The sequence below is a fragment of the Tamandua tetradactyla genome, chromosome 6 (genome assembly GCF_023851605.1).
Source record: "Tamandua tetradactyla isolate mTamTet1 chromosome 6, mTamTet1.pri, whole genome shotgun sequence".
NCBI lineage: Eukaryota > Metazoa > Chordata > Mammalia > Pilosa > Myrmecophagidae > Tamandua > Tamandua tetradactyla.
In genome coordinates, this window is record NC_135332.1 from 41,385,319 (window position 1) to 41,412,912 (window position 27,594).

General features: G+C 33.9%; 1 protein-coding gene across 1 annotated transcript in view; it reads left to right on the top strand.

Moving 5' to 3' along the window:
* The window catches only part of MED13 (mediator complex subunit 13), a 124,993-nt gene that overhangs the window by 53,440 nt on the left and 43,959 nt on the right, over positions 1–27,594 (top strand). The window contains exons 10-16 of the mRNA XM_077164992.1: positions 4,401–4,614; positions 5,720–5,801; positions 7,541–7,662; positions 9,407–9,497; positions 9,630–9,844; positions 10,115–10,311; positions 11,940–12,856. Coding sequence (XP_077021107.1) covers positions 4,401–4,614; positions 5,720–5,801; positions 7,541–7,662; positions 9,407–9,497; positions 9,630–9,844; positions 10,115–10,311; positions 11,940–12,856 — 1,838 coding nt within the window. The remainder of the gene's footprint in view (positions 1–4,400; positions 4,615–5,719; positions 5,802–7,540; positions 7,663–9,406; positions 9,498–9,629; positions 9,845–10,114; positions 10,312–11,939; positions 12,857–27,594) is intronic.

The following is a 27,594-nucleotide window of genomic DNA, read 5'->3' on the forward strand; positions in this document are numbered from 1 at the left end:
AGAAACACTAAATCTGTTATCTTGAAGGAAAGGGATTGGGAAACATACTTTTCAACTATACTTTTCTGTATTATATGACTTCCTTTTTTTTAACTGTGTGCCTGTAATACATGTTCATTGTAAAAATGCAGATTCACATTAGGTTCTATCAGGCAGTTGGTATCCTGAGTCTGAAGCTTAGGAGAGGAAACTATTAATAACCCAGTTAGAGTAGATACAGAGTGCAAGGAAAGGCAAAATTGCATTATTAGATATAAGAAATTGTTTCTTTAAAATAGTTGAATTTCATGGGTGTGTGCCTTCATAGAAAATTATGGTAGAGCCTTATGTTTTATTTATATTAAGTGAAAATCCAATTTCCAATTAGTATAAATAAAGTTTTCCATTTATTGCTGTTAAAGGGTGTCATGCTTCCACAGTAGGTGGATAAAAAGGAAAGCAATGGTTTTGATTTTTTCTAATCTACAGTTTAAATGGTGATGGCTACTTAACTAGTACAGAGTGACAGAATTCATCATTTCTGTTTCTATTTTCTGTATTGGTAGACTTCCTTGTGTACCAATTTATGTCTGATTTTTCATCAACTATTTTAAAGCAAAATTCCTTTTCTTATTTGTTAGAAATTAATTGGAGAAGGAGGAAATTGGGTGAGGAGGAAGTTGGGGGTGGGGAATAGCAATCATGTATATAGGTTATATACATATCTGTGGCAAATATCTTAATCTTCTCTGTTTTTTCTAATTATTTTTAGTTTCTTTCTTAATGGTAGCTTCTATTTCAGAATAGAGACTTAGAATTTTATAAGTTTTAATGATAGCTTCAAAAATTCTTCCAAGAAACATTGCAGTTGCTTTTTAAATATTTTTTCAAGGGTCTAGCACTTAATTTTAGTAGCATTTGTGAATACTTAAAATAGACTGTGATTCTGATTCTGAGAGAAACCTTTCTAAACTTGAGCAAAGAACTATACTTGAGCATAGTTTTTCACATGTTCTTTTCTGTAGTCAGAGTACATTAAGATATCTTAACCACCATGTTGATCAATAGAAATCTTTCTCATATGTTATATTCAGTGATACACCAGATTTCTTTTGTATTTAGTAGTTACAAAATGCGTTGTTCAAGCTCTAAAAATTACTTTCTAATTACGTTGTTTCATAGAAAGAAGTCTGTCATGAAATGAGTTTGTTTTGATTTGACCATACTCCAAATCTTTTAAGCAACAATCTTCCATATTTGATTTCAATGCTATAATATAGCTATACTTTTAACAGCTAGTTTGACACAGTTTAATAATTGATATTTGAATGTTGGATATGAGCCTAGAAAAGGTACTATTAAAAAAATAGGGGATTTTTGAGATGTATTTAATTCATTCTTTAAAAATATCTCCTTCTATAGCTTGTCTCCTGTAATTGTTAATCCTAAAGTATTGTCATACCTTATCTAGAAGAATTGTATAGAGGCATACAAACATGCTACAAATAGCCTTGTTAAATTCTCTGCTAGTACATTTCAGGATATTATGTTATAATCATAATGAAAGGAAGGTAATACCTTAATGAATTATATAAAAATAGTTTAAATTTGCTTTGGACTTTGCTAAGCTTCCTGTTCATGACTGTACTTAATCCTCTCCCAGTTTGTCTGTACTGTGATTAGCTTTATATCTGATTGAAACTTTCTCTGTAAGTTAACTGTTAAGCAGTATGTGAAAGTACCTTTTAGTAAAGGAGAGGTATTGCTTTTAGTCACAAAATTATGTGTATACTATATAATTGAATAGTGACTAAATGATAACTTGAATTTTTAATCTGGCATCTCTTAAAAATTGCAATTTTTATTTTTATCAGCTTTTAAATATAGAAGGATGTAAAACAAAATTTTATTTTTTATTTATTGTGACATGATATTCTTTATGTGTTTACTACATTGAAATTCTTTGCTTGTTCCACTGTCTGTGAGAACCATTCAATAAAATAACAAAAAGTCTATCTTTAGGAAATGCATTTGATTTACTTATTTTTCTTCTTAATAGAAGCTTGTGCAGTTGGTTTGATCCTTTCAATATTGTTACTGCACAGTGGTTTAGCAGATACCTGTGTAAACAGTGTGGCAGTTTTTTTGGTTCTGCTACAGAGGACAAGTTAATATGAAAAAGTTGTTTTATTCACCTTTCTGGTGTTTTTCTGGGTGGTACTGGAAGGCATTATTTATATTCCCACCCCTCACCGCCCATGATTAGTTATTTGAGCATGCATACTTAGAATCTTTCTAGCCCTTACTCTGCCACCAGTTGACCTTAGCAAACCACTGTTTGCCACGTCAAAGTTAGAGAGGATGCCCTTCATTTCCTCCCTTATGAGATTGTTTTAAATATTAAATAAGAAAGTACATGTCAAACTAAATATAAATACTATTTTCAAAAGATTTATGTTAATGAATACCTGATAGTTCAGCAAACCGTTATTTAGGGTCTTATATGGTGAAGAAAAAACTTATATGGTGAAGAAATACTCATTTGTTTACAGACAGAACTATTAAAACAGTATTGGTTTCCCTTTTGATGGCTTCTGTTTCATCTAGTTTTAGGGTTTAGAGTGCCTTCTAGAACCAGGCAGTGGTAGATAGGTTCATGTGTTTTCTATGCCAGGCATTGGTGAATGGGTTTTAATTAAATATGATATCCCTGTCCTCAAAAAATTTATACTCCGACAAATTCTTTCACTGCTCCCAATTCTTACCTCACTTTTTATTTTTGTCTCAGTACCCATGACAGATAAGCAGTGGCACCAGTATTAATTTTTAACATGTAAAAATTATTTATTTTGAAGTATACGTGTTGTATTTTAAGATTATTACTGAAAAAATTCAATCCTATATATAGCTTTGGAATTCATTTATACAATAAGCAAATATTTATTGAGCACTTATTATATGCCAGGCATTTTTTTAGGCATTTGGATAATTCAGTGAATAAAAACAAGATTTCTACTCTTGAGGTGCTTATATTCTGATGGAAGTAACAGTCCACTATAAACATAATAGAGCAGTGTAAGGGGAAGTCAATGTATAGATAGCTGGGCATGTTCCAGTTTTGAATAAGGTAGTCAGGATATAGAGAAGGTGATGTTTAAATAAAGACTGAAGGAATTGAGGAACCTGGCCATGCAGATGTTTAGAGGAAGAATATTCTGGACAAGAGAACAGCCAGGAATGTGTCTGGCCTGTTGAGGAAAATTAAGGGGACACTTGAAAGTAGAGAGTGAGGGAGATAGGAATAGAATAATAGAAGATGAAGGTGGAGGGAAAAAGAGGAGCCAGATCATGTAAGGCCTTGACATTTTGGTTTTCTACTCAAAATGAAAAGCCATTGCAGGATTTTTAATATCTAACTAGAAGCCTGGCTCCCACTGTTCTGACAGCATAGAAACCTCAGTTTTACAAACTGAGAAGAATCTGGCAGTACAGGAGTGACTTTTATAAACCTAAAACTAATCATGTGGTATTCTCATTCATTAAGCACCATGGTCTTGGGTAGAAAAATCCAAGTCCCTTCCAGGGTTTTTTGGTACAAATTGACTTGCTTCTTGTTGACTTCCCTTTCACAGCCTTAGATTTCAGCTTTCTCTGATCTAAGTAAGTTTCCACTTGCTCATCTTTCCAACCTCATTGATGTCTCTCTTGTTCTGTCTTCCTTTGCCATTTTATTGGTTATTTTGAGTAGAGAGAAACATGTTCAGTTGCTGTATTGAACCAGAAGACTGATATTATAAACTGATTTTCTAATGTGATTAGAAAGAAACTCTGGGGTACCTCCGCTAACACTTCACTTTGGCTTTGTAAAACTCACCAGAATTAATAATATCATAAGAATAATGTTATTTTCATAAAATACAAACCAGGCCTTTAAATTTTTTTTAACTTAAAATGTGTCCAGTTACAACAGTAAGAAAAGGGTAATTGCTTTAATTATATGAATTTTAACACTAGTCCTTTAAAAGTAGTTTTGGCTCACTATACAGTTCATACATTAAGAGTCATTGTCCTGTAGCAGTCTAGATTTAAAAGCTCCTTTCAGTGAATAGATTTGGACAAGTTAATATGCTTGAGGATTTGAGAACAGAATGGATTACCAAAAGACAACATACTTTGGTACAAAGAACATACGGATAGGAGACCTGTATTTTAGTTCCATCTCTTTCCTTGCCAAATGTAAAACTTCAGTAAATCACAATACTTCTTTATGCCTCAGTATTTCTTTATTTGTAGAATGAGGGGTTCAGGTTAGATAATCTCTAAACAATTCTTAGGATTTCATGATTCTAAAACATATTGGAAATTTTTTATGCTTTTATGAAAAATATAATTAATTTCCTAATTTTATTTTTTTTATGCAGGTTAATGGTGCAATGTAAGAAACCCTTAAAGGTTTCTGATGAATTAGTGCAGCAATATCAAATTAAAAATCAGTATCTTTCAGCAATAGCATCTGTTGCAGAACAAGAATCTAAAATTGATCCATATGCATTTGTTGAAGGAGATGAGGAATTTCTTTTTCCTGATAAGAAAGATAGACAAAATAGTGAGAGAGAAGCTGGAAAAAAACACAAGGTAAGAGAATCAGAGTTCATAAAAGGATCACTGATGATTTTATAGCACAGCATATAATACCAGCCTTATCACTTTTTTAAATAAAATATTTTGTCATTTTAACTTACAAAAACATGTCTTTTTGAATAGATAATTCAGGCATATGGTACAAAATTCTAGAGTTTGTAGTTTAAATTATAGTTGATTTCTGATACTGGAAAGATCTATTTATTTTAAAAATTTCTAGGTTGGAGAAAGTACATTAATTGTCATAGCTGAAATCAGAACATTTAAGTACACTAATTATTATTATTATTTTTTAATTTAATTTTATTTTTTTACATGGGCGGTCACTGGGAATTGAACCTGGGTCTCCGGCATGGCAGGCTAGAACTCGGCCAGTGAGCCACTGTGGCCTGCCCACACTAATTGTTTTGTTAGTGATTTAAAATATACTGTTTAGTGAATCCCAGTTGTCAAAGTACCATAAAATACAAATCACTGAATTTATTTAAAAACATGATTTTTTGAATATGTGATTCAAAAACTTATAGTACACCTACAAGTAAAATGAAATGTGGGATGGGAAATATTTGATTATAATTTAAAAAACCAAATATTTGAGGATCTATTATCCACAAGATAACTTTGCTAAATAAGAATTTTGCCATATATACAAAATATGAAAATTGTGAAAAATGCCCAATAATATATTTAATACAAAGAATTCATTTCACAAAGTTTTACTTAGCCCTGTTTATATGCTAAGTACTTGGAATTTTGTCCTTTTGTAAATGTGGAAGCAAAAGTAGCTGGAAAGTTAGTATATAGAGTAGAAAGAATACAGGCTATGAAATTTGGCAGATTTAAGTTGAAATTAGTGGGAGATTTAGCTCCCACTACATTACAAGCCATAATTCCTGGGACAGATTATGTTTAGAACCTCTATTTCGTTTGTAATATGGAAGTACTACCTATTTACCTCATAGGTTAATTTTGAGAATTAATAATCATGTATGAAAAACGCCTAACCAGGGTGCTTGAAAGGTAGTAGTTACTCAGTGATTGGTAGACTTTGTTATGGGTAGTATATCTATTTTACCTTAATATGTAACATTGTTTGCAGGTAGAAGATGTGACATCCAATGTAACAGTGTTATCACATGAAGAAGATGCTATGTCATTATTTAGTCCCTCTGTCAAGCAAGGTAAAACTTATTTCACTCATCAAAATGTTGCATTCCAGGATTGTTACTATGAACTAATCTGATAATATATGATTTTTAAAGTTCCTTTTTGCCTGAATCTTATGTTTCTTATAAAGGGACCTTGCTGAAACAATGGATTTATTATAAATTCATTTTTTATTGAAAGAAGCAAATTTAGGTGAAAATCTGTTTTGAGTTGCCAGAACTTTTTTATTCTTTACAAATAAAAAAAAGTACTCCCTTCTAAAATGAGGAGATTGGATTAGATCATTGGCTAATGTTCCTCTCAGATCTAAAACCTGAATTTATAAATCTGACAACTGTAATTTTGTTGTCCTATTCTTCTTCCTCCTGCGCACAAGTTAGAAGTGTTACTGACGTCACTAATTCAAGTATTTTTGAGCACCTGTTATGTGTACTGTTCGAGGCCTTGGAAGTATAGTGCTTAAGATTCCACTCTGAATGTGTCTCACTTGTGCTCCTTGTGAACGGAGTAGAAAGACACAGTATATTATTTCTTTTACAAAATTCATTTACATTTTAATGGGGGCAGAGGAAGCATTGTTTGGTGTTTGTTTTTTTAAGGCAAAATTTTATTTTACTGTTTGGTATAAATAGAGAAGGCAAGCTCTGGGTGACCAAAAACAAAAATAAGAAAACAGTCCAAATGGACAAGAAAGATATGTCTTTTATGAAATATATTTAGTGGCTTATCGTTCCTCAAAGCTTGGCGAGTTAACAGTTTGGGTTCTTTAGCTTGTCTACATACCCTAGAATATAGGGAATGTATGATCTCCTTATTGTGCCTTTGGTGTGGCTTTCTCAAAACATGGACTATAGATCACATTCTGGATCATGCCTTGAAGTAGAGCTTGAGAATCTTAATCTTTAATACACTCCCTAAATGATTTGTATATACGCTAACATTTCAGAATTTCAGTACTGCTCTAGTGAATCTTCAGAACCTAAAGGCAGATCCACTGGGAAAGTGATGTTTTATCTTTTGAAAGTGATAGCTATCTTGAGTCATTTGATATTAAGAGGATAATTTGAAAAGTTATATACCAAACTGCAGATGTTTTTTTTTTCCTTGTGTGAGAATGTAAAGAACCTTTAACTTTCAAGTTCCAGAACTTTTTTCTTAAACTTTTTATTTTGCTACCTATCTAGAAATCATATTTTTTCCCCAAAACTGGAAAATAAAACTCTAGAACTAAAATGAAGTACTTAAGTATCTGGCACTAAGCAAAGTGATTTATCTGTATTCTATCACATTTAATTCTTGGTAGTTGCCATTACTAAAAGCACGGAAAGGTTAAGTAATTTTCCCAGGTCATATTATTGGTAGTGGGACTGGAATTCAAATTCATAGACTGTCTGGTTCAAGAACTAGAGCTCTTAATTTCTTTTTAATTCCAGGAAGGTAGAGAAATAAAAATGTGCGTATAAATTCTATTTTCCTAATAGTATTTATATTTTTATTTGACATTTTCATTTTTCGTGTAGTGTTTTAGCTATTATGGGTTACATGACCTTTGTGAGTTTCCTTGGAAGGATACCACCATTTGTTTACAGCTTTATTTCTATGGAAAAATTTTAAACAAAGAATAAAAAATATTTTCTTGTTGTATAACCCCCTTATAAGTTTAAGATTACATATCTACTTTAAATAAATAGAATAATACTTGCATGGGCAGTAGTAGAGTTTTTGCTTTTGTTTTTCTGAATGACATGTGTAGATGCTCCACGCCCTACTAGTCATGCCCGTCCTCCATCAACCAGTTTGATTTATGACTCAGACCTGGCTGTATCTTATACTGACCTTGATAATCTCTTCAATTCTGATGAAGATGAACTAACAGTGAGTATTGCATTAATGATTCAGAATATAATATTTTTCTTTGATTTTATGCAAATTGTTTATTTTTTAAAAGTTATCCGTGATTTGACTACTAATGTTTTAGACTGAACAATAGGAAATGTGTAGAAACATGAGCTATAAAATATTTTATAATAAATCTCATTAATTTTTTCATTTCAGATTTAAGCACTCTTGAAATAGTATCACCTATAAACTTTCAGGTGTTTTCTTTTTCCTTTTCTTTATATGTTTGAAGGACACATGATTAAGCTTAATTTGAGCTCCGCCATATGTTCTTTTGCTGTACTCCTTAGGAAGCAGAGTTATTTTTCTATTTTTGGTCCTCTAGTTTGAAAAACGACCCTTAATTGACTCATTTAGAGAATATATATAATTAACATTAAAATTATTTGCCTTGTCAATTAAGAAATACCACTTCTTTTAAATTTGCTTGACATCACAGCCATTGTTATAGGACAGGTACGTACTATAACAATGAAAGAGAAAGAAAAAATAATATTTAATCTTTAACACCCATTTGCAGAGAAAGTTGAAGATAAAAGAAATTAAAGCTTAAAATGAGAGTCCCTAGAATGTCAAGTCTCTGATAAATTAATGAATTGGGTGCTGCATTATCATAAAAGGGAATTCCTTTTTCATCTGCATAAAGGTAGCTTGGAAACTTCTATGGTACATTTGGTCTTTCTTGTCCTATATAATAATATGCTTTTAATTCTCTCTCAACATATATACATATATATGTATATGTGTGTGAATATGTATGTTATCTGTGTGTGTATATATGTGTATATGTATATATATAGAGAGAGATAAATTCAGGCATTTGATGATTTCGTTTAAGTGATGTAAGGCAAATATAGACTTTTACTGTGTATCCCATAATATAGTATATTTTTGAGCACTGTTTACCTAGTGAATATCAATCCAAGAATACTTCGGTACACTTATTCTTTCTCTGTTCTACCACTTGTATATAAGCTGTGGCCCTTCTGAGGATAAAAAAAAACAGTTGTAATTAGAGCTCAGTTTACAGCTTTATCACAGAATGACTAACAAGAAACATAGAGCCAATGTTGTCAGTTCTAAAAATATTGGTGACAGATCAAAGATGCTAAAACTTGGTTTGTAAGACAAATTTTTAGTTAGGGACCCTGTTGTGTCATATGAGGTCTTTTTGACAGTTTGCTTAGTTCTACCTTTTGTAGTATTTTTGCAGGGATAAGGAGATTATTTAAACAAGGTAAAAGTGTAAACAAGAATTCAGAGGGTATTTGATTATATGTAAGAAATTTTAGTGACCTCTACTTCAGGGGAAAAATGCTTTATTAAGTATCTTTTACTAAGAAGCAATTCTGATATTAATTACAAACCTTTCTTATCACAGGTTTTCTTAATTTTTATTTTAATAGGTTTTAACTTGGAAGTTCTAGTTTCTATGTGTTTTGAAATACTGGTCAATTTCTTTGGAGATACTTTTTCTTTTGTTTGGAGGCTTACCTAATAAACATTCAAAGAAACTAATCTGGAGTCAGTGATTGCCTAAAATTTGTTTTATGTTTTAAATGTATCTAGTATCTTCTTGGTTCTAGCGCAAATTCAAAATGTTACTTTTGACGAATGGGCCTTAAATTTAAGTTACATCTGGATGACTACTATTTTGAGATCGTATTGGATGTAAAATTTGAGATCAATATGTGTTACGTATCTATTTGTTTTTTAATAGCCCGGATCTAAAAAATTAGCAAGTGGATCAGATGATAAATCCAACTGTAAGGAATCAAAGACAGGAAGCCTGGACCCATTATCTTGCATAAGTAAGTGTCCCAAATCTGTGCTCTAGATAAATTTAAAAACTTTTAATCTCAACATAGTTCCCCCTGACCTTTCAAAAACAAATTCACCTCTTTTTCAGTCTTATGTTAAAATGTGTGTTTTATTAAATATAGGCACTGCAGATCTTCATAAGATGTATCCAACACCTCCATCATTGGAACAGCATATTATGGGATTTTCCCCAATGAATGTGAATAATAAAGAATATGGTAGTATGGATACAACACCAGGAGGAACTGTTCTAGAAGGAAATAGTTCTAGTATAGGGGCACAGTTCAAAATTGAAGTTGATGAGGGATTCTGTAGCCCAAAGCCTTCTGAAATTAAGGCAAGTATTTTATTTTTCTAGAAAAATAAATCATTTCATATTTTTTTTATAGAATTAGTTTGTTGCTATCTTCAGAAATCCTTTCATGGTGATTGTGGTTAACAAATTTGAGCACTAATTTTAATAGTGATACTATTAAGAAATTTAAGAGGATAGAGAGAATTATGATTTTAATATTCTGTTCAAAGAAGGGGGAAATAAGGCCAGCTTCACCAATTTTTTTTTTCCCTGAGAGATGAGATACTGAAAGCTATGCTCTCTATATTGTAGGATTTTTCTTATGTCTATAAGCCTGAAAATTGTCAAGTTTTAGTGGGATGTTCCATGTTTGCACCTCTAAAAACTCTGCCAAGCCAATGTCTGCCTCCTATTAAATTGCCAGAAGAGTGTATTTACCGTCAGAGTTGGACTGTTGGAAAATTGGAATTGCTTCCTTCTGGGCCTGCAATGCCATTCATTAAAGAGGGGTAAGAACTTTGTTACAGAAAATGAATACTTACATACCTTTAATTTTTAAAATTGTGATAACATAAGTATAACGAAAAATTTCCCATTTTTACCATTTAAAAGTATACAGTTTGGTGGTATTAATTACACTCACAGTGTTTTGTTGCTTTCACCACCATCTCTTACTAAAATTTTTAGCACCCTAAACAGAAGCTGTGTACCCATTACACAATGCCTCTCCCTCCCTTCCCCCAGGCCCTGGTACCTTTAATTTACTTTCTGTCTATGAGTTTGCTTATTCTAGATGCTTCATATAAGTGGAATCATTTATCTGTTTTCTGAGTTAGACATATTTCATGTTAAGTTAGACAACTTAATGCTGTCAGATTTGTTCGTGTTATAGTATGTATCAGCACTTCATTCCTTCTTGTAGCTGAATAATATCCCCTTATATGTTATATATTACATTTTGTTTATCCATTAATCTATTGATGAACATTTGGGTTGCTTCTTCTTCTTGGCAGTTGTGAATAACGTTGTTATGAGGGTTGGCGTACAAATAATTGTCCAAGTCCCTGTTTTCAGTTCTTTTGGGTGTATACTTAAGAGTGGAATCACCAGGTCATATGGTAATTCTGTGTTTAACTTTTTAAGGTATGACCAGAGTGTGTTCAAAAGTAGCTGCGCCGTTGTACGTTCCCAACAAATATATGAGAATTCCTATTTCTCTGCTTCCTCACAAACACTTATTTTCCTTTTTTTTTTTTTTTTTTGAAAAAAATAGCCATCCTGGTAGGTATGAAAAAGTATCTCAGTGTGGTTTTGATTTTTCATTTCCCTAATGGTTAATGATGCTGAGCATCTTTTCATGTGCTTAATGGCCATTTATTTATCTTCTTTGGAGAAATGCCTGTTCAAGTCCTATGCCTGTTTTTAAAATTGGATTGTCGTTTTATTGTTGAGTTGTAGAAGCTTTAATTTTTTTCATAGAATTACATTTTGTGTTGGAAAAAGTACTTGGTGTACTGGCTTTTGAAAATTCTAAAAGTTGTTTTCTAGTTATTAGATAATATTGGTAATAGTTGGGTGTTGATAAAGTACTGGAAAACTTAAGACCATTATATTTATGTTTTTTGTCTCCAGAAGCACTTTTTCTTTTGGTCCAAAATTTTCAATCACTCTCTTTTGTACATTTAAAAATATTTCACATACTTTTCATATTTTAGCATCTCAGAAATCGGGGTGTCTTATAATTGGTAGCATCTTACAATTGCCATTTGTCCCTTTTTACAGGTGAACATCTCTGAAATGAGGATGTATTTTATAAACAGTGGCATCATCATAGAATCAATGAATGTGGGTGCTCATAGTATAAGAAATTTATAGTCATAAAATGTAGATGGCTGGGTGTGGGTAAGGGTATACAGATTTTATTTATAATTGTGGAACTAGTAGGTTCCTTCTTAGCCCTCAGCAATCACCTAAAGTGGATATTTTAACTAGAAATAAGTCTTACTTGTAATTTTTGTACCAATTGTCCTTTCATAACTTTCAATGTTCCTGAAAAGCATTTGTGACATTTTAAGTTGTATTTCACATTACTAATGTGTTCCTTTATGTATTTGTTTGATTTTCTTATATCAAACAGTGATGGAAGTACTATGGATCAAGAATATGGCCCTGCGTATACACCTCAGACTCATACATCTTTTGGGATGCCTCCTAGCAGTGCACCTCCTAGTAACAGTGGAGCAGGAATTCTTCCTTCTCCATCCACCCCTAGGTTTCCGACTCCAAGGACTCCAAGGACTCCAAGGACTCCTCGTGGAGCTGGTGGGCCTGCTAGTGCTCAAGGTTCAGTCAAATATGAAAATTCAGACTTATATTCACCAGCTTCCACCCCATCTACATGCAGACCCCTTAATTCTGTTGAACCTGCAACTGTCCCTTCCATCCCTGAAGCACACAGTCTTTATGTAAACCTCATCCTTTCAGAATCAGTTATGAATTTGTTTAAAGACTGCAACTTTGACAGTTGCTGTATCTGTGTCTGCAACATGAATATTAAGGGTGCCGACGTTGGAGTTTACATTCCAGATCCAACACAGGAAGCACAATATAGGTGTACCTGCGGCTTCAGTGCTGTCATGAACAGAAAATTTGGAAATAATTCAGGATTATTTCTTGAAGATGAACTCGATATCATAGGACGCAACACAGAATGTGGCAAAGAAACAGAAAAACGTTTTGAAGCTCTCAGGGCTACCTCTGATGAACATGTTAATGGAGGACAAAAGGAGTCTGAAAAATTGCCTGATGAGTTGATATTATTGCTACAAGATCAGTGCACTAATTTATTTTCACCCTTTGGAGCAGCAGACCAAGATCCTTTCCCCAAAATTGGTGTAATTAGCAATTGGGTACGTGTTGAAGAGCGGGACTGTTGCAGTGACTGCTACCTTGCTTTAGAACATGGGCGTCAGTTCATGGACAATATGTCTGGAGGAAAAGTTGATGAAGCACTTGTGAAAAGTTCATGCTTACACCCCTGGTCCAAAAGAAATGGTAAGTTTGCCGATTAAATTTTTTTTAATTTTCCTTTAATTGTGTGGCTTTGCTTTTCTTTCTTAGGAAAAAGTAATAAAGGAAATTTCCCATGTAGATAACAGAGATACTCAAACTTGTACTTAAAATCATTTTAAAGATGACATTTTTAAAGGGAGTATTTCCTTGCAGTTTAATTTCACAGATCGCAATATGGTTATTGTAGGTCTGTAATTACTACTTTTATATGAGTGTTAAAGATATTTTGCATGTATTAATTAGCAGAATGTTGCTAGTCATTTGCTTTGTCTAACTTTCTTTCACTCATTAAATATTTTTAGCACTTAGTAATGTGTTACTAAGGTTCTAGGTGCAACATTGAACAAAGCAGACATATTCCCTACTCTTTTTGAGCTTAAAATCTAGCGGAGAAAATAGACAATATCTAAAACAATAATAATAAATAATATATAATGTAATACCAGGTAGTAACAAGTGCTTTGAAGAAAAAGCTAGGTAAAGGAGTGAAAAAGATAAGAGTGTGCCATTTTAGATAAAAGGCCAGAGAAGATATTACTGAGAAGGCAGCATTTAAGCAAAGACCCAGATAAAGTCGAAGAATATGAGCTTTGTGACTGAGGGAAGAGGATTTTAGGCAATGCAGAGCACAAAGACCCTGAGGGGAGTAGTGTGCTTGAAATGTTTGAAGAATGCAAAGAGGCTAATATATTTGGAATGCATTGGGTGATGGGCAGACTCAACAAATGAAGTAATCTAAGAGCTCTAAGCACCAAAATCATGTAAACTTCATAGACGGTGTTAGGACTGTAGTTTATTCTCATTGTGGTTGGAAGCTATTGAATGGTTTTAAGCAAGTTAAATAACATGTTTACTTCTCTGTTTATTTTTTTAAAATTACTCTATTTTGTGATGAGGACAAGGGTAGATGCAGATAGATCCCTTAAAAGGTTTGCAGTAGTCAAAATGAAAGATGATGGTAACTTGGACAAGGTTGGAAGCAGTGAAATTGTGACTCCAGGTATATTTGGAAAGTAGAATCTACAGGATTACCAATGAAAATAAGAGAAAATGAGGCACAAGTGTAGCTTGAGCAAATTGTTGAGTGGTGGTGCAAATTATAAATTTGCAGATTTATAAATTTGGAGATACAACTTTCAAATTCAGAGGAGTGTTTGAGGGTGGAGATTCAAACATTTTTTGTGTACATTGTTAATATTAAAAATCATGGCGCTGATTGAAATACTATGGGTCAGTGAGAGGAGGGTAAGGGGTATGAGGTGTATGAGTTCTTTTTTTCTTTTTGCTCTTTTTTCTGGAGTGATGTAAATGGTCTAAAAATGATCATTGTGAAGAACACACAACTACATGATGTTGTGAGCCATTGATTGTATAATATGGTTTGACTATGTGTTTGGATATTCCTCAATTAAAAAAAAAAGCCATGGAGCTGGATTAATTAACCAAGAATGAGTGTAGGTAGAGAAGTCTAAGGATGGAGCAAAGATTCAATGGTGGGAAGAAGGTAGTTGATCTGATGATACTCCACTGTTTACATCTACCCAGTTTTCTGCATCTGTACATACAAACTGTAACCTTCCCTTGCTGAAGAAGGGAAGTGAAAATTTTCCTCTGGTTACTTTTATAGCTGTGGATGAGGGAATTGTTGAAGAGTGGAAGAGTTAATTGACTAGAATAGTCTAGTGCTCTAGACTAGAAACATCAAACATTACTTGGAAAGTTGTTAGACATGCAGTTTTTCATGCTCTCTCCCAGACCTTCTGTATCAAACTCTGGGGTCATCTTTATGCCATTTTAATCTTGAACAAGTTATCTAACATCTTGGTTTCTTCATCTTTAATAATGAAGTAAAAAATAGTATTTTTGCAGGCTTCTTGCAGTCTAATGAATTCATCCATATTGAGTGCTTTGTACATAGTAAGTACTGAATTAATATAAGCTGCTGTTATTATTGCTATTATTAAAATCATCAATTAGATAGTTTTCTGTCAGGTACAGCCAGCCTACATTTAAGTTTTCTAACATTCATTTATAAACTTAACATATATAGAAAGTTGGCTTCTTTTGAAATGTAGTTCTTGGTAAGAAAGTATGTTTTTAGGTGATATGTAATTTTTGTTTGGTCCTTGTGTTAATTGTTAAATCAGTCATTTTTGGACATACATACGAAACAATGTTCTTGTATTCTGGGAGATAGGAAGATATTTAAATTACTTGTAGACTACTGGGAGAACTATAATTATAATCCAAATTTGAAAGATGTAAAACTCAATTGCCTATCAACAGGAAAATAAATAAGTAATTATGAAATAGTATATTCAGAATGTTATATAAGCCCCCCAAATGCATATAACTTAGTATTGTGGGAAGGAAGAAGGAAAAAGACCTGAAAGATTATATATTATAAGATAACCTTTTATGAAGTTCTGAAACAAGCTGAACTAAAATGTATTGTTTAGGCACATATAAATTTCAGAATAGTAGTTACTTCTTGAAAGCTGAGGGACAGAATAGGGAAACACTTAAAATATTGTTTTTGGTAATGTTCTAGTTGCTGGACAGTGAGATCACATGTAGTCATTATATTATTATTAAAGCAGAAATGTAAAGTAACAAGGGCAATGTATGTACCAGTGATTAATCTTTTGTTCCTGACATGGTGTCATGATTTATCTAATTCATTCTATTAATGGAATAATTTTTTTTTAACAAAGATATGAATGACTGCCCATCAGTGTTTTAAAAAGGGCAGGATTATTTTCAGTGATGGGTAGTAGATAAGAACATAGACTCTGGATTCAGACTGCTTGGATTTGAAACCTGACTCTGTCACAATATACCAGATATGACCTCGGGCAAGTTACAACTCTCTGTGCCTCAATTTCTTAAAATAAGGTCGACAATAGTATTTACCTCATAGATTGTTACGTGGATCAAATGAGTTAATACATGTAAAACGGAGAGCAGTACCTGGCTAGACCTCAAATGTTAGCAATAGAAATAGTAATAGTGGTACTTTTTATATAATAGTATTACCATTATTATTATTATTTGTTTTTAAGAACCAACTATGTTCAGAATAATAGAAAATATTGAGCCTTACCTAATATGTAATCTTTGTATAACAGTAAACATTGATATAGACAGGAAGCTCTGCAGGTATAAAGATGCCCTAGGAATTTCATCTTAAGAACGTGTTCTAAGAAATTAAATCCAAAAAACAAGAATGAGGGAGAGAGGGGGAGAAATGTCTTAAAATTCCGATTACCATATTGAGTTTAAAAATAAATAATGCTATAGAACATAAATATGCAAAATTGGAATATTTTAAATTGTAGTGGCATCATGAAAAAGTAGTAGCAAACTCATAAAGTAGAGCTTTTGCCCTGATTGTTTCCACTGTCTGGGACACTTCCTCTCAGTATTTACAATGGATAATAACTTTCTTGCCTTCTTTAAATCTTGTCAGTGGTCATCTCAATGAGGTTTAATCTAACTATCCTATAAAAAATTGCAAATTCCTCTGATGTTCCACATCCTGCTTTTTTTTTTTTTTTTTTTTTTTTTTTGCTTTTTTCCATTGGGTTTGCTTAATACCATCTAAAATGTTATACAATTGATTGATTGTTATCTCTTATTCTATTAAAGTGCAAGTTCTGTGTAAGGGCAGGGGTCTTCATGTATTTTGTTTGGTGATGTATCCCAAGCATCTAGGACAGTGCCTGGTATATTACTGTTCAAGGTATTGAAATATTTGTTTGAAATAATTTAAAAGTCTACAAAATATAGTTTGTATATTTTATTGGCAACATTTATTTTTTAATACAAAACTTTTTGTTTATAATATAATACATTCTTGCCGATAATAGTAAGAATCTAACAATACAAAAAAAAGAGTAAAACTTACCCCTATTTCTGTCCATCCCTATCATTATATTACCGCATGATCACTTTTTAAATTAATTTTTTAATTTTTAAAAAATATAACAACAAACATTCTTAACATGATCATTCCATTCTACATATATAATCAGTAATTCACAATATCATCACATAGTATAGTCATCATGATCATTTCTTAGCACGTTTGCATCAATTCAAAAAAAGAAATAAAAAGAAAACCCAAAAAAATTCATACATACCATAACTCTTACCCCCCTTCATTGATCACTAGCATTTCAATCTACTAAATTTATTTTGACACTTGTTCTCCCCTATTATTTATTTTTATTCCATAATGTTTTACTCATCTGTCGATAAAGTAGATAAAAGGAGCATGAGACACAAGGTTTTCACAATCACAGTCACATTGCGAAAGCTGTATCGTTATTTAGTCATCTTCAAGAAATATGGCTACTGGAACACAGCTCTACATTTTCAGGCAGTTCCCTCCAGCCTCTCCCTTACATCTTAACTAACAAGGTGATATCTATTTAATGCGTAGGAATAGTCTCCAGACTCTGTTTGGAATCTCTCAGCCATTGACACTTCATTTTGCCATGGTCACTTTTTAACAGCTTTTTTTGAGTTTTAACTCACATTCCATACAATTTACCCATTTAAAGTGTACAATAGAATGTTTTTAGTATATTTATAGAGTTGTGCAGTTATCACCATGATCAGTTTTAGAATATTTTAATCACCCACAAATTAGACCTTTTCCCATTTCTTTCCAACCATCTTTTGCTCTTCCCCCTCAGACCTAGACAACCACTAATCTACTTTCTATTGCTATAGATTTGCCTATTTTGGACATTTCATATAAATAGAATCATACAGTAAATGGTCTTCTGTGTCTTTTTTTTTCACATGGCATTTTTGAAGTTTCATCCATGTCGTAGCAAGTTATCTGTGCTTCATTCCTTCGTGGTGAATAAAATTGTATAGATACACATGTCTTATCCATTCATCAGTAAATGGATATTTGATTAGTTTCAACTTTTTGGCTAATGTAAATTTTAACTCTGCACATTACAAGTTTATAGACATACAGTTTCATTTGTCTTGGGTGAGCTTGCTGGGTCATATGTTAACTCTTTTTTTTTTTTTTTTTAATCAGTGCTTCCCACTGTGTTTTTTTAATAAACTTTTTATTGTATAGTATAACATGTATACAAAGCAAAGAAATAAAAAGCAATAGTTTTCAAAGCACTCTTCAACAGCTAGTTATAGGACAGATCCCAGAGTTTCTCATGGGCTACTGTATGATCTTCTCTTATTTTTCCTTCTAGCTGCTCCAGAATATGGGCTAGAGAGCTTAAATATTTTTTTATTATCACAATTGACTTTTTTTCCTTCTGTTGTTGTGAAAAATAACATACGTACAAAAAAGCTATAAAATTCAAAGCACAGCACCACAGTTAGTTGAAGAATAATTTCAGACCTTGGCATGGGTTACGTTTTCACAATTTTAGGTTTTTACTTCTAGCTGCTGTAAGATACTGGACACTAAAAGAGATATCAATTTAATGATTCAGTATTCATATTCATTTGTTAAATCCTATCTTCTCTGTATAACTCCACCATCACCTTTGATCTTTCCATCCTTCTCTTTAGGGGTGTTTGGACTATGCTAATCCTAAATTTTTCATTTTGGAAGGGTCTCTCACTAATATGGGGTAGGGAGATGGAACTATCTGATGTTCTGGAGAGGCTGGGCTAGGTTTCAGGACTTATCTGGACCAGGGACCCATCTGGAGTTTATGGGTTTCTGGAAAGTTGCTCTAGTGCACGGAACCCTTGTGGGGTCTTATATATTGCCCTAGGTTTTCTTTAGGATTGGCTGGAATGGTCCTACTTGGGGGTTGGCAGGTTATGATAGGTAGTAAGGTCTACCTGAAACTTGTGTAAGAGCAACCTCCAGAGTAGCCTCTCGACACAATTTGAACTCTCTCTGCCACTGATACTTTATTAATTACACTTCTTTTCCCCCTTTTGGGCAGGATGGAATTGTTGATCCCATGGTGCCAGGTCTGGATTCATCCCTGGGAGTCTTCTCCCATGTCGCCAGGGAGACTTTCACCCCTGGATGTCATGTCCCATGTAGGGAGGAGGGCAATAATTTCACTTGCAGAGTTGGGCTTAGAGAAACTGAGGCCACATCTGAGCAACAAAAGAGGTCTCCAGAAGCAACTCTTAGGCATGCCTATAGGTAATCTAAGCTTCTCTGTTACCAACATAAACTTCACAAGAGTAACCGTCATGATGAAGAAGATGGCCTTATAATTTGGGTGTCCCTAAAGTTTGACACAGTATCAGGGATTCCCTGATGGTAAGGTTTAATGGTTCCATATTTTTCTCCCCTCCCTCAGGGGACTTTGCCAATACTTTTTGATTATCTGCTTAATATACTCTAGGATGTATCCAGGTATTACAGTAATTTATACAGGATTAAAGGACCTCTTTCTTATTCTGTGCTCCCTGTGTTTCATTTGTTGAAATGAGCAATGCCAGATAGGTTGAATTAAATTATGCACTACAGAAAATTTCAGTTCCATACCAAATAAATCTTTCTTCCATTGGTCTCAAAGAGTAGGTGTGGTTCTGAAATATAGGCACTGTCTTCCTTACTCCTATGTTCTGAATTACTTAAACCCCAACCTGTTTGACTTCATTCTTATCTTTAAATATCAGGTTATACATATAAAACAGCCTCTCAAAATCCAGAAATAATAATTACCACTCCAGATTTAATGTGTCTGCTCTAAAAGCTTACAATCTAGGCCCCAGTTTTCTTATCAGGATTTTCTAAAGGTGACCATACCATTCTTGTTCTTTTGTTTCTGGCTTATTTTGTCTCACCAAATGTCCCACATGTTCATTCACATCGTTGCATGCCTCATGACTTTGTTCCTTTTTGTAGCAGCACAACCTTCATTCTTAAGTATATACCATCATTCACCCATCTACTTCTCCGTCAGTGCATCCTCCACCCACCTGCATTCATCGGGCATCATGTATAGGACCCAAAGTCCACAGTCCATCAACATTGTCAATTTTAGATAATTTCATTGTTCCCAAGAGACAAAAAACCAATAAATACACCCTAGCCAAATGTGAAATCTAAACCTCCTCTTTTAAACACCCCATTTATGCTGCTGTTGCTGTGGTAGTGCTGATGGTTTCCTTTTGAACATAGCTCATAACATGAAATACAAGTTTTCCCCTGTACCCTGGATTTAAACACTCTTTATACAAGGATCATATTTTTGAAATAATTTTTACAAGAACTCATTCATATTTCTTAGTGTTAATCAGTGAACTTTATAAGTCTGTACAATCCCTTTCAATCTTGTTCATTTTCAATATGGTAATATTACTTCTAGACCCACTAGAGAATCACCTTCGTTCCTATCTATTCCCTTACATTGAAGTTCAACCTCATTAGCTAATGGTTCACCCGTCTCTAACTTCTGTGTATCTCTAAATCCCCTAAATTCTGTATTATAAGTCTCTGATTATACCTTTATGCTGGTCATAAAAGTGGAATTATACAGTATCTGTCCTTTTGTTTCTGACTAATTTCGTTCAGCATTATGTCCTCAAGGCTCATCCATCTGGTCATGTGCTTCAGGATGTCATTTTATCTTACTGCTGCATAATATTCCATTGTATATATATATACCTCAGTTGGTTGATCCACTCTTCTGTTGATGGGCATTTGGTTTGTTTCCATCTTTTGGCAATTGTGAATAACGCTGCTATGAACATCGTTGTGCACATGTCTGTTTGTGTCATTGCTTTCAGCTCTTCTGGGTATATACAAAGTAGTGCTGTTGCCAGATTATAGGGTAACTCAATATTTAGTTTCCCAAGGAATCACCAAACAGTCTTCCATAGTGGCTGTACCATTATATATTCACACCAGCAGTGTGTAAGTTTCTCCACATCCTTGCCAACATTTATAGTTTCCTGTTTGTTTAACTGCAGCCATTCTTATAGGTGTGAGGTGGTATCTCATTGTAGCCTTGATCTGCATTCCCCTTATAGCCAATGAAAATGAACACCTCTTCATGTGCTTTTGAGCCATCTGTATCTGCTCTTCAGAAGAATGCCTATTCATATCTTTAGCCCATTTTATAATTGGGTTCTTCTTTTGTTGTTGAGTAGTATGATTTCTTTGTGTATATATGATATCAAACCTTGGTCCGAGATGTGATTTCCAAATATTTTCTCCCATTAAGTTGGCTGCCTCTTCACCTTTTTGACAAAATCTTTTGAGTTGCAGAAGCAATTGATTTTGAGGGGTTCCCATTTATCTATTTTTTTCTTTTGTTGTTTGTGCTTTGGGTGTAAAGTGTAGGAAGCTACCTCCTATTACTAGGTCTTCAAGATGTTTCCCTACATTTTCTTCTAGAAACTTTATGGTGCTAGTTCTTATATTTGGGTGTTTGATCCAATTTGAGTTAATTTTTGTACAGGGTGTAAGATAGGGATCCTCATACATTCTCTTTTCTATTGATATCCAGTTCTTCCATGCCCAATTATTGAACAGACTAGTTTGTCCCAGTTCAGAGCTCTTTGGGGTCTTGTCAAAAATCGGTTGACCAGAGATCTGGTGGTCTATCTCTGCACTCTCGATTTGATTCCCTTCATCAGTGCTTCTCTCTTTGTTCCAGTACCATGCTGTTTTCACCTCTGTGGCTTTATAATAGGTTTTAAAGTCAGGGAGTGTTAATCTTCCCACTTTGTTTTTCTTTTTTAGGATGCTCTTAGCTATTTGGGGTCTTTCCCTTCCAGATGAATTTGGTAGTTAGCTTTTCCAAATCTTCAAAGTAGATTTTTGGAATTTTGATTGGTACTGTGTTGAATCTGTAGATCAATTTGGGAAGAATTAACATGTTAACTATATTTAGCCTTCCTATTTATGAGCAGGGATGTCTTTCCACCTATTTAGATCTCCTTTGATTTCTTTTAGCAATGTTATGTAGTTTTCTGTGTACAGGTCCTTTACGTCTCTAGTTAAGTTCACTCCTAAGTATTTGATTCTTTTAGTTGGTATTTTGAGTGGATTTTTTTCCTAACTGACTCCTCAGCTAGGTCGTTGCTTGTGTATAGAAATGTTATTGATGTTTGCACATTAATTTTATATCCCGCTACCTTCCTGAATTTGTTTATTAGCTCAAGTAACTTTGCTGTAGATCTCTGAGGACCTTCCAAATGTAGCATCATATCATCTGCGAATAATGAGTTTTACTTCTTCTTTTACAATTTGGATGCCTTTTATTTATTTGTCCTGCCTAATAGCTCTAGCTAGAACTTGTGGCACAATGTTGAATAATAGTGGTGTCAGTGGGCACTTGTCTTGTACCTAATCTTAGGGGGCATGCTTTTGGTCTCTCTCCATTGAGTATGATGCTGCTGTGAGTTTTTCATATATTCCCTTTATCATATTGAGGTAGTTACGTTTGATTCCTATCTTTTGAAGTGTTTTTATCAGAAAAAGATGCTGAATTTTGTCAAATGCTTATTCAGCATCAATTGAGATGATGTGATTTTCCCCTTTTGATTTGTTAATGTGCTGTATTACATTAATTGATTTTCTTGTGTTGAACCATCCTTGCATTCCTGGTATAAATCCCGCTTGTTCATGGTACATAATTCTTTTAATGTGTTTTTGGGTTCGATTTGCTAATATTGAAAATTTTTGCATCTATGTTCATTAGGAAGATTGGCCTGTAGTTTTCCTTTCTTAACATCTTTACCTAGTTTTGGTGTTAAAATGATATTAGCGTCATAAAATGAGTTAGGTAGAGTTCCTTTTTCTTCAATTCTTTTGAAAAGTTTGAGCAGTATTGGTGTTAGCTCTTTATGGAATGTTTGATAAAATTCCCCTATGAAGCCATCTGGCCCTGGGCTTTTCTTTGTAGGCAGATTTTTGATGACTGATTGAATCTCTTTACTTGAGATTGGTTTGTTGAGATCTTCTCTTTCTTCCTGAGTCAGTGTAGCTTGTTTGTATGTTTTAGGAATTTGCCCATTTCATCTAATTTGTCTTAAGTTGTTGGCATATAGTTATTCATGGTATCCTCTTATGATTTCTTCAGGCTCTGTAGTAACGTACCCCCTTCATTTCTGATTTTGTTTATTTGCATCCTCTCTCTTTTTTTCTTTGTCATTCTTGCTAATGGCCCAACAATTTTATTGATTTTTTTCAAAGACCCAACTTTTGGTTTTATTGATTCTTTCTATTCTTTTGTTCTCCCATTCATTTATCTCTGCTTTAATCTTTGTTATTTCTCTTCTGTTTGCTTTGGGGTTAGTTTTGCTGTTCTTTCTCAAGTTTCTCCAGGTGTTCTGTTAAGTCCTTGACTTTGCTCTTTCTTGTTTTTTAATATAGGCACTTAGGGCAATAAATTTCCCTCTCAGCACAGCCTTTGCCGTATCCCGTAAGTTCTGGTAAGTTGTAAATTCATTTTCATTTGTCTCCAGATAGCTACTGACTTCTCTAGCAATTTCTTCTTTGACCCACTGGTTGTTTAAGAGTGTGTTATTTAATCGCCATATATTTGTGACTGTTCTCTTTCTTTGGTGGTTACTGAGATCCAGCTTCATCCTATTGTGATCAGAGAAAGTGCTTTGAATAATTTCAGTGTTTTTAAATTTATGAAGACCTGTTTTGTTTCCTATCCTGGAGGATGTTCCATGAGCACTAGAGAAGAATGTATATCCTTGAGCTTTGGGGCGCAATGACCTATATATGTCTGTTAGGTCTAATTCATTTATCAAGTTATTTAGTTTCTCTGTTTCCTTATTGATCATCTGTCTTGTGGTTCTATCTATAGATGAGAGTGGTGTATTGAAGTCTCCTATTGTTGTTGAAATATCTATCGCTTCCTTCAGTTTTGCAAATGTCTGTCTCATTTACTTTGGAGCTCCGTGATTGGGAGCATAAACATTTATGATTGTTATATCTTCTTGTTGAACTGACCCTTTAATAAGTATGTAGTGTCCTTCTTTGTCTCTTATGATGTCTTTCCATTTAAAGTATCTTTTGTCTGATATTAGTGTCATGCTTTCTTTTGGTTTTGACTTGCGTGGAAAATCTTTTTCCATCCTTTCACTTTCAATATATTTGTATCCTTGACTCTAAGATGAGTCTTTTGTAAGCAGCATATAGCTGGATTATGTTTCTTTTTCTTTTTTTTTTTTTTGCTCATCACATAGTTATAAAGTCATCACCATGATCATTTCTTAGAACATTTGCATCAATTCAGAAAAAGAAATAAAAAGAAAAAAGAAAAACCTCATACATACCGACTGCTAGTATTTCCACCTACCCAATATATTTTAACCTTTATTTCCCCTATTTTTTTTCTATACCCCTTACCACTCCCTTTCATTGATCACTAGCATTTCACTCTACTATATTTATTTTAACATTTGTTTTATTTATTTATTAAATCCATATGTTTTACTCATCTTTCCATATTGTAGATAAAAAAAGGAACATTAGACACAAAGTTTTCACAATCACACAGTCATGTTGTGAAAACTTTATCATTATACAGTTGTCTTTAAGAAACATAGCTACTAGAACACAGCTCTGCATTTTGGGGACTTCTCTCCAGCCGCTTCAATATACCTTAACTAAAAAGGTGGTATTTATATAATATATAAAAATAACCTCCAGGATAACCTCTCAATCTGTTTGAAATCTTTCAGCCATTGACACTTCATTTTGTCTCATTTCTCTCTTCCCCTTTTTGGTCAAGAAGTTTTTCTCAATCCCTTGATGCTGAGTCCCAGCTCATTCTAGGATTTCTCTCCCGTATTGCCAGCAAGGTTTACACCCCTGGGAGTCATGTCCCATGTAGAGCGGGGGAGGGCAGTCAGTTTGTTTGTCATGTTGGCTGAGAGAGAGAGACCACATCTGAGCAACAAAAGAGGTTCTCTGGGCGTGGTTTTTAGGCCTAATTTTAAGTAGATTTAGCCTGTCCTTTGTAGGATTAAGTTTCATATGACGAAACCCCAAGGTTGGGGACTTGGCCTATTGCTTTGGTTGTCCCCACTGCTTGTGAGAATATCAGGAATTCTCTACATAGGGAAGTTGAATTTTCCCCCTTTTTTGCCATTTCTCAAGGGGACTTTGAAAATGCTTTTTTTATTCATTGTTCAAATCACTCTGGGATTTATTGGGGCATCACTCTGGACAGACCCACAAAATCTCATGCCCTACTCAAGGTTCCATGTACTTACGGCATGGGTTATGTTTCTTAATCCATTCTGCTAATCTGTATCTTTTAATTGGTAAGTTTAGTTCGTTAACATTCAAAGTTATTCCTGAAAAGGCGGCTCTTGATTCTACCATCTTATCTTTTTTTTTTTTAACTTTTTTTATTAATTAAAAATTAACAAACAAAACATTAAGATATCATTCCATTCTACATATACAATCAGTAATTCTTAATATCATCACATAGTTGCATATTCATCATTTCTTAGAACATTTGCATCGATTTAGAAAAAGAAATAAAAAGACAACAGAAAAAGAAATAAAACGATAACAGAGAAAAAAAAGATTATACATACCATACCCTTTACCCCTCGCTTTCATTTACCACTAGCATTTCAAACTAAATTTATTTTAACATTTGTTCCCCCTATTATTTATTTTTATTCCATATGTTCTACTCTTCTGTTGATATAGTAGCTAAAAGGAGCATCAGACACAAAGGTTTTCACATTCACAGAGTCTCATTGTGAAAGCTGTATCATTGTTCAATCATCATCAAGAAACATGGCTACTAGAACACAGCTCCACATTTTCAGGCAGTTCCCTCCAGCCTCTCTGCTACATCTTGAACAACAAGGTGATATCTACTTAATACATAAGAATAACCGCCAGGATAACCTCTCAACTCTTGACACTTAGTCTCATTTCACTCTTCCCCCTTTGGTCGAGAAGGTTCTCTCAATCCCTTGATGTTAATTCTCAGCTCATTCTAGGGTTTTTCTCAGTCCCTTGAGGCTGAGTCTCAGCTCATTCCAGGATCTCTGTCCCACGTTGCCAGGAAGGTCCACACTCCTAGGAGTCATGTCCCACGCAGAGAAGGGGAGGGTGGTGAGACTGCTCGTCATGTTGGCTGGAGAGAGAGGCCACATCTGAGCAACAAAACAGGCTCTCTTGGGGGTGATTCTTAGGCCTAAATTTTAAATAGACTTGACATATCCTTTGTGGGGTTAAGTTTCATATGAACAACCCCCAAGACTGGGGGCTCAGCCTATAGCTTTGGTTGTCTACACTGCTTGTTAGAATATCAGGAATTCAACTTGAGGAAGTTGAATTTCTCCCCACTCTCACCATTCCCCGAAGGGGGCTTGCAAACACTTTTCTAGTCACTGATCAAATCACTCTGGGATTCATCGGGGCATCACTTTGGACAAGCTAACAAAATCTCATGCCCTACCTGAGATTCCAAGTACTTATGACATTCAATCAAACTATCTACATGAGTTATATTAGGAAATGCTCTGGTCAAAATATAAATTTTGTAACGAATAAACATTTTTTGCTTTAGTCTCGCACATAAGGTGACATTTTAAAGTATTAATTATCATCTATTTTCAGCACCCTGCAATAATGGCATTCCTTTGTTCTTCCTCATGCAAAAACATTTTTAAAATTTGTACATTGTACATTTCATTATTATTATACATGCTAGGCATTCCTAGATTACACCATCTCGATCTTTACCATCTATCTTTCTTTCTGATTTCATTTATGTCCCCAGACCTCCTCCCTCTATCATTCTCACATGCAGCTTCATTCAGTGTTTTAACATAATTACATTACAGTTAGGTAGTATTGTGCTGTCCATTTCTGAGTTTTTATATTCAGTCCTGTTGCACAATCTGTATCCCTTCAGCTCCAATTACCCAATATCTCACCCTATTTCTATCTCCTGATGGTCTCTGTTACCAATGACATATTCCAAGTTTATTCACTAATGTCAGTTCATATCAGTGAGACCATACAGTATTTGTCCTTTTGTTCCTGGCTAATCACACTCAGCATAATGTCCTTAAGGTCCATTCATGTTGTTACAAACTTCATAACTTTATTCTGTCTTACAGCTGCATAATATTCCATCTTATGTAAATGTCACAGATTGTTTAGTCAGCTGTCTGTTGATGGACATTTTGGCTGTTTCCATCTCTTGGTAATTGTTAATAATGCTGCTATAAACATTGATGTATAAAATGTCCATTTGTGTCCTTGGCCTCATGTCCTTTGAGTAGAGACAGCATATAGATGGGTCCTGTTTTTTAATCCATTCTGCCAGACTATGTCTTTTGACTGGAGAGTTTAATCCATTAACATTCAGTGTTATTACTGCATGGGTAGTACTTTCTTCTGCTATTTTGCCTTCCGGATTTTATATGTCATATCTAATTTTCCTTCTTTTTAGCTTTACTCATAGTCTTCCTTTCTACACTCTTCTCCACACCTCTCTCTTCTGTCTTCGTATCTGTCTCTAGTGTTCCCTTTAGTATTTCTTGCAGAGCTGGTCTCTTGGTCACAAATTCTGTCAGTGATTTTTTGTCTGAAAATGTTTTAATTTCTCCCTCATTTTTGAAGGACAGTTTGGCTGGATATAGAATTCTTGGTTGGCAGTTTTTCTCTTAATTTAAATATATTATCCCACTGTCTTCTCGCCTCCATGGTTTCTGTTGAGAGATCTGCGCATAGTCTTATTGGGCTTCCCTTGTATGTGATG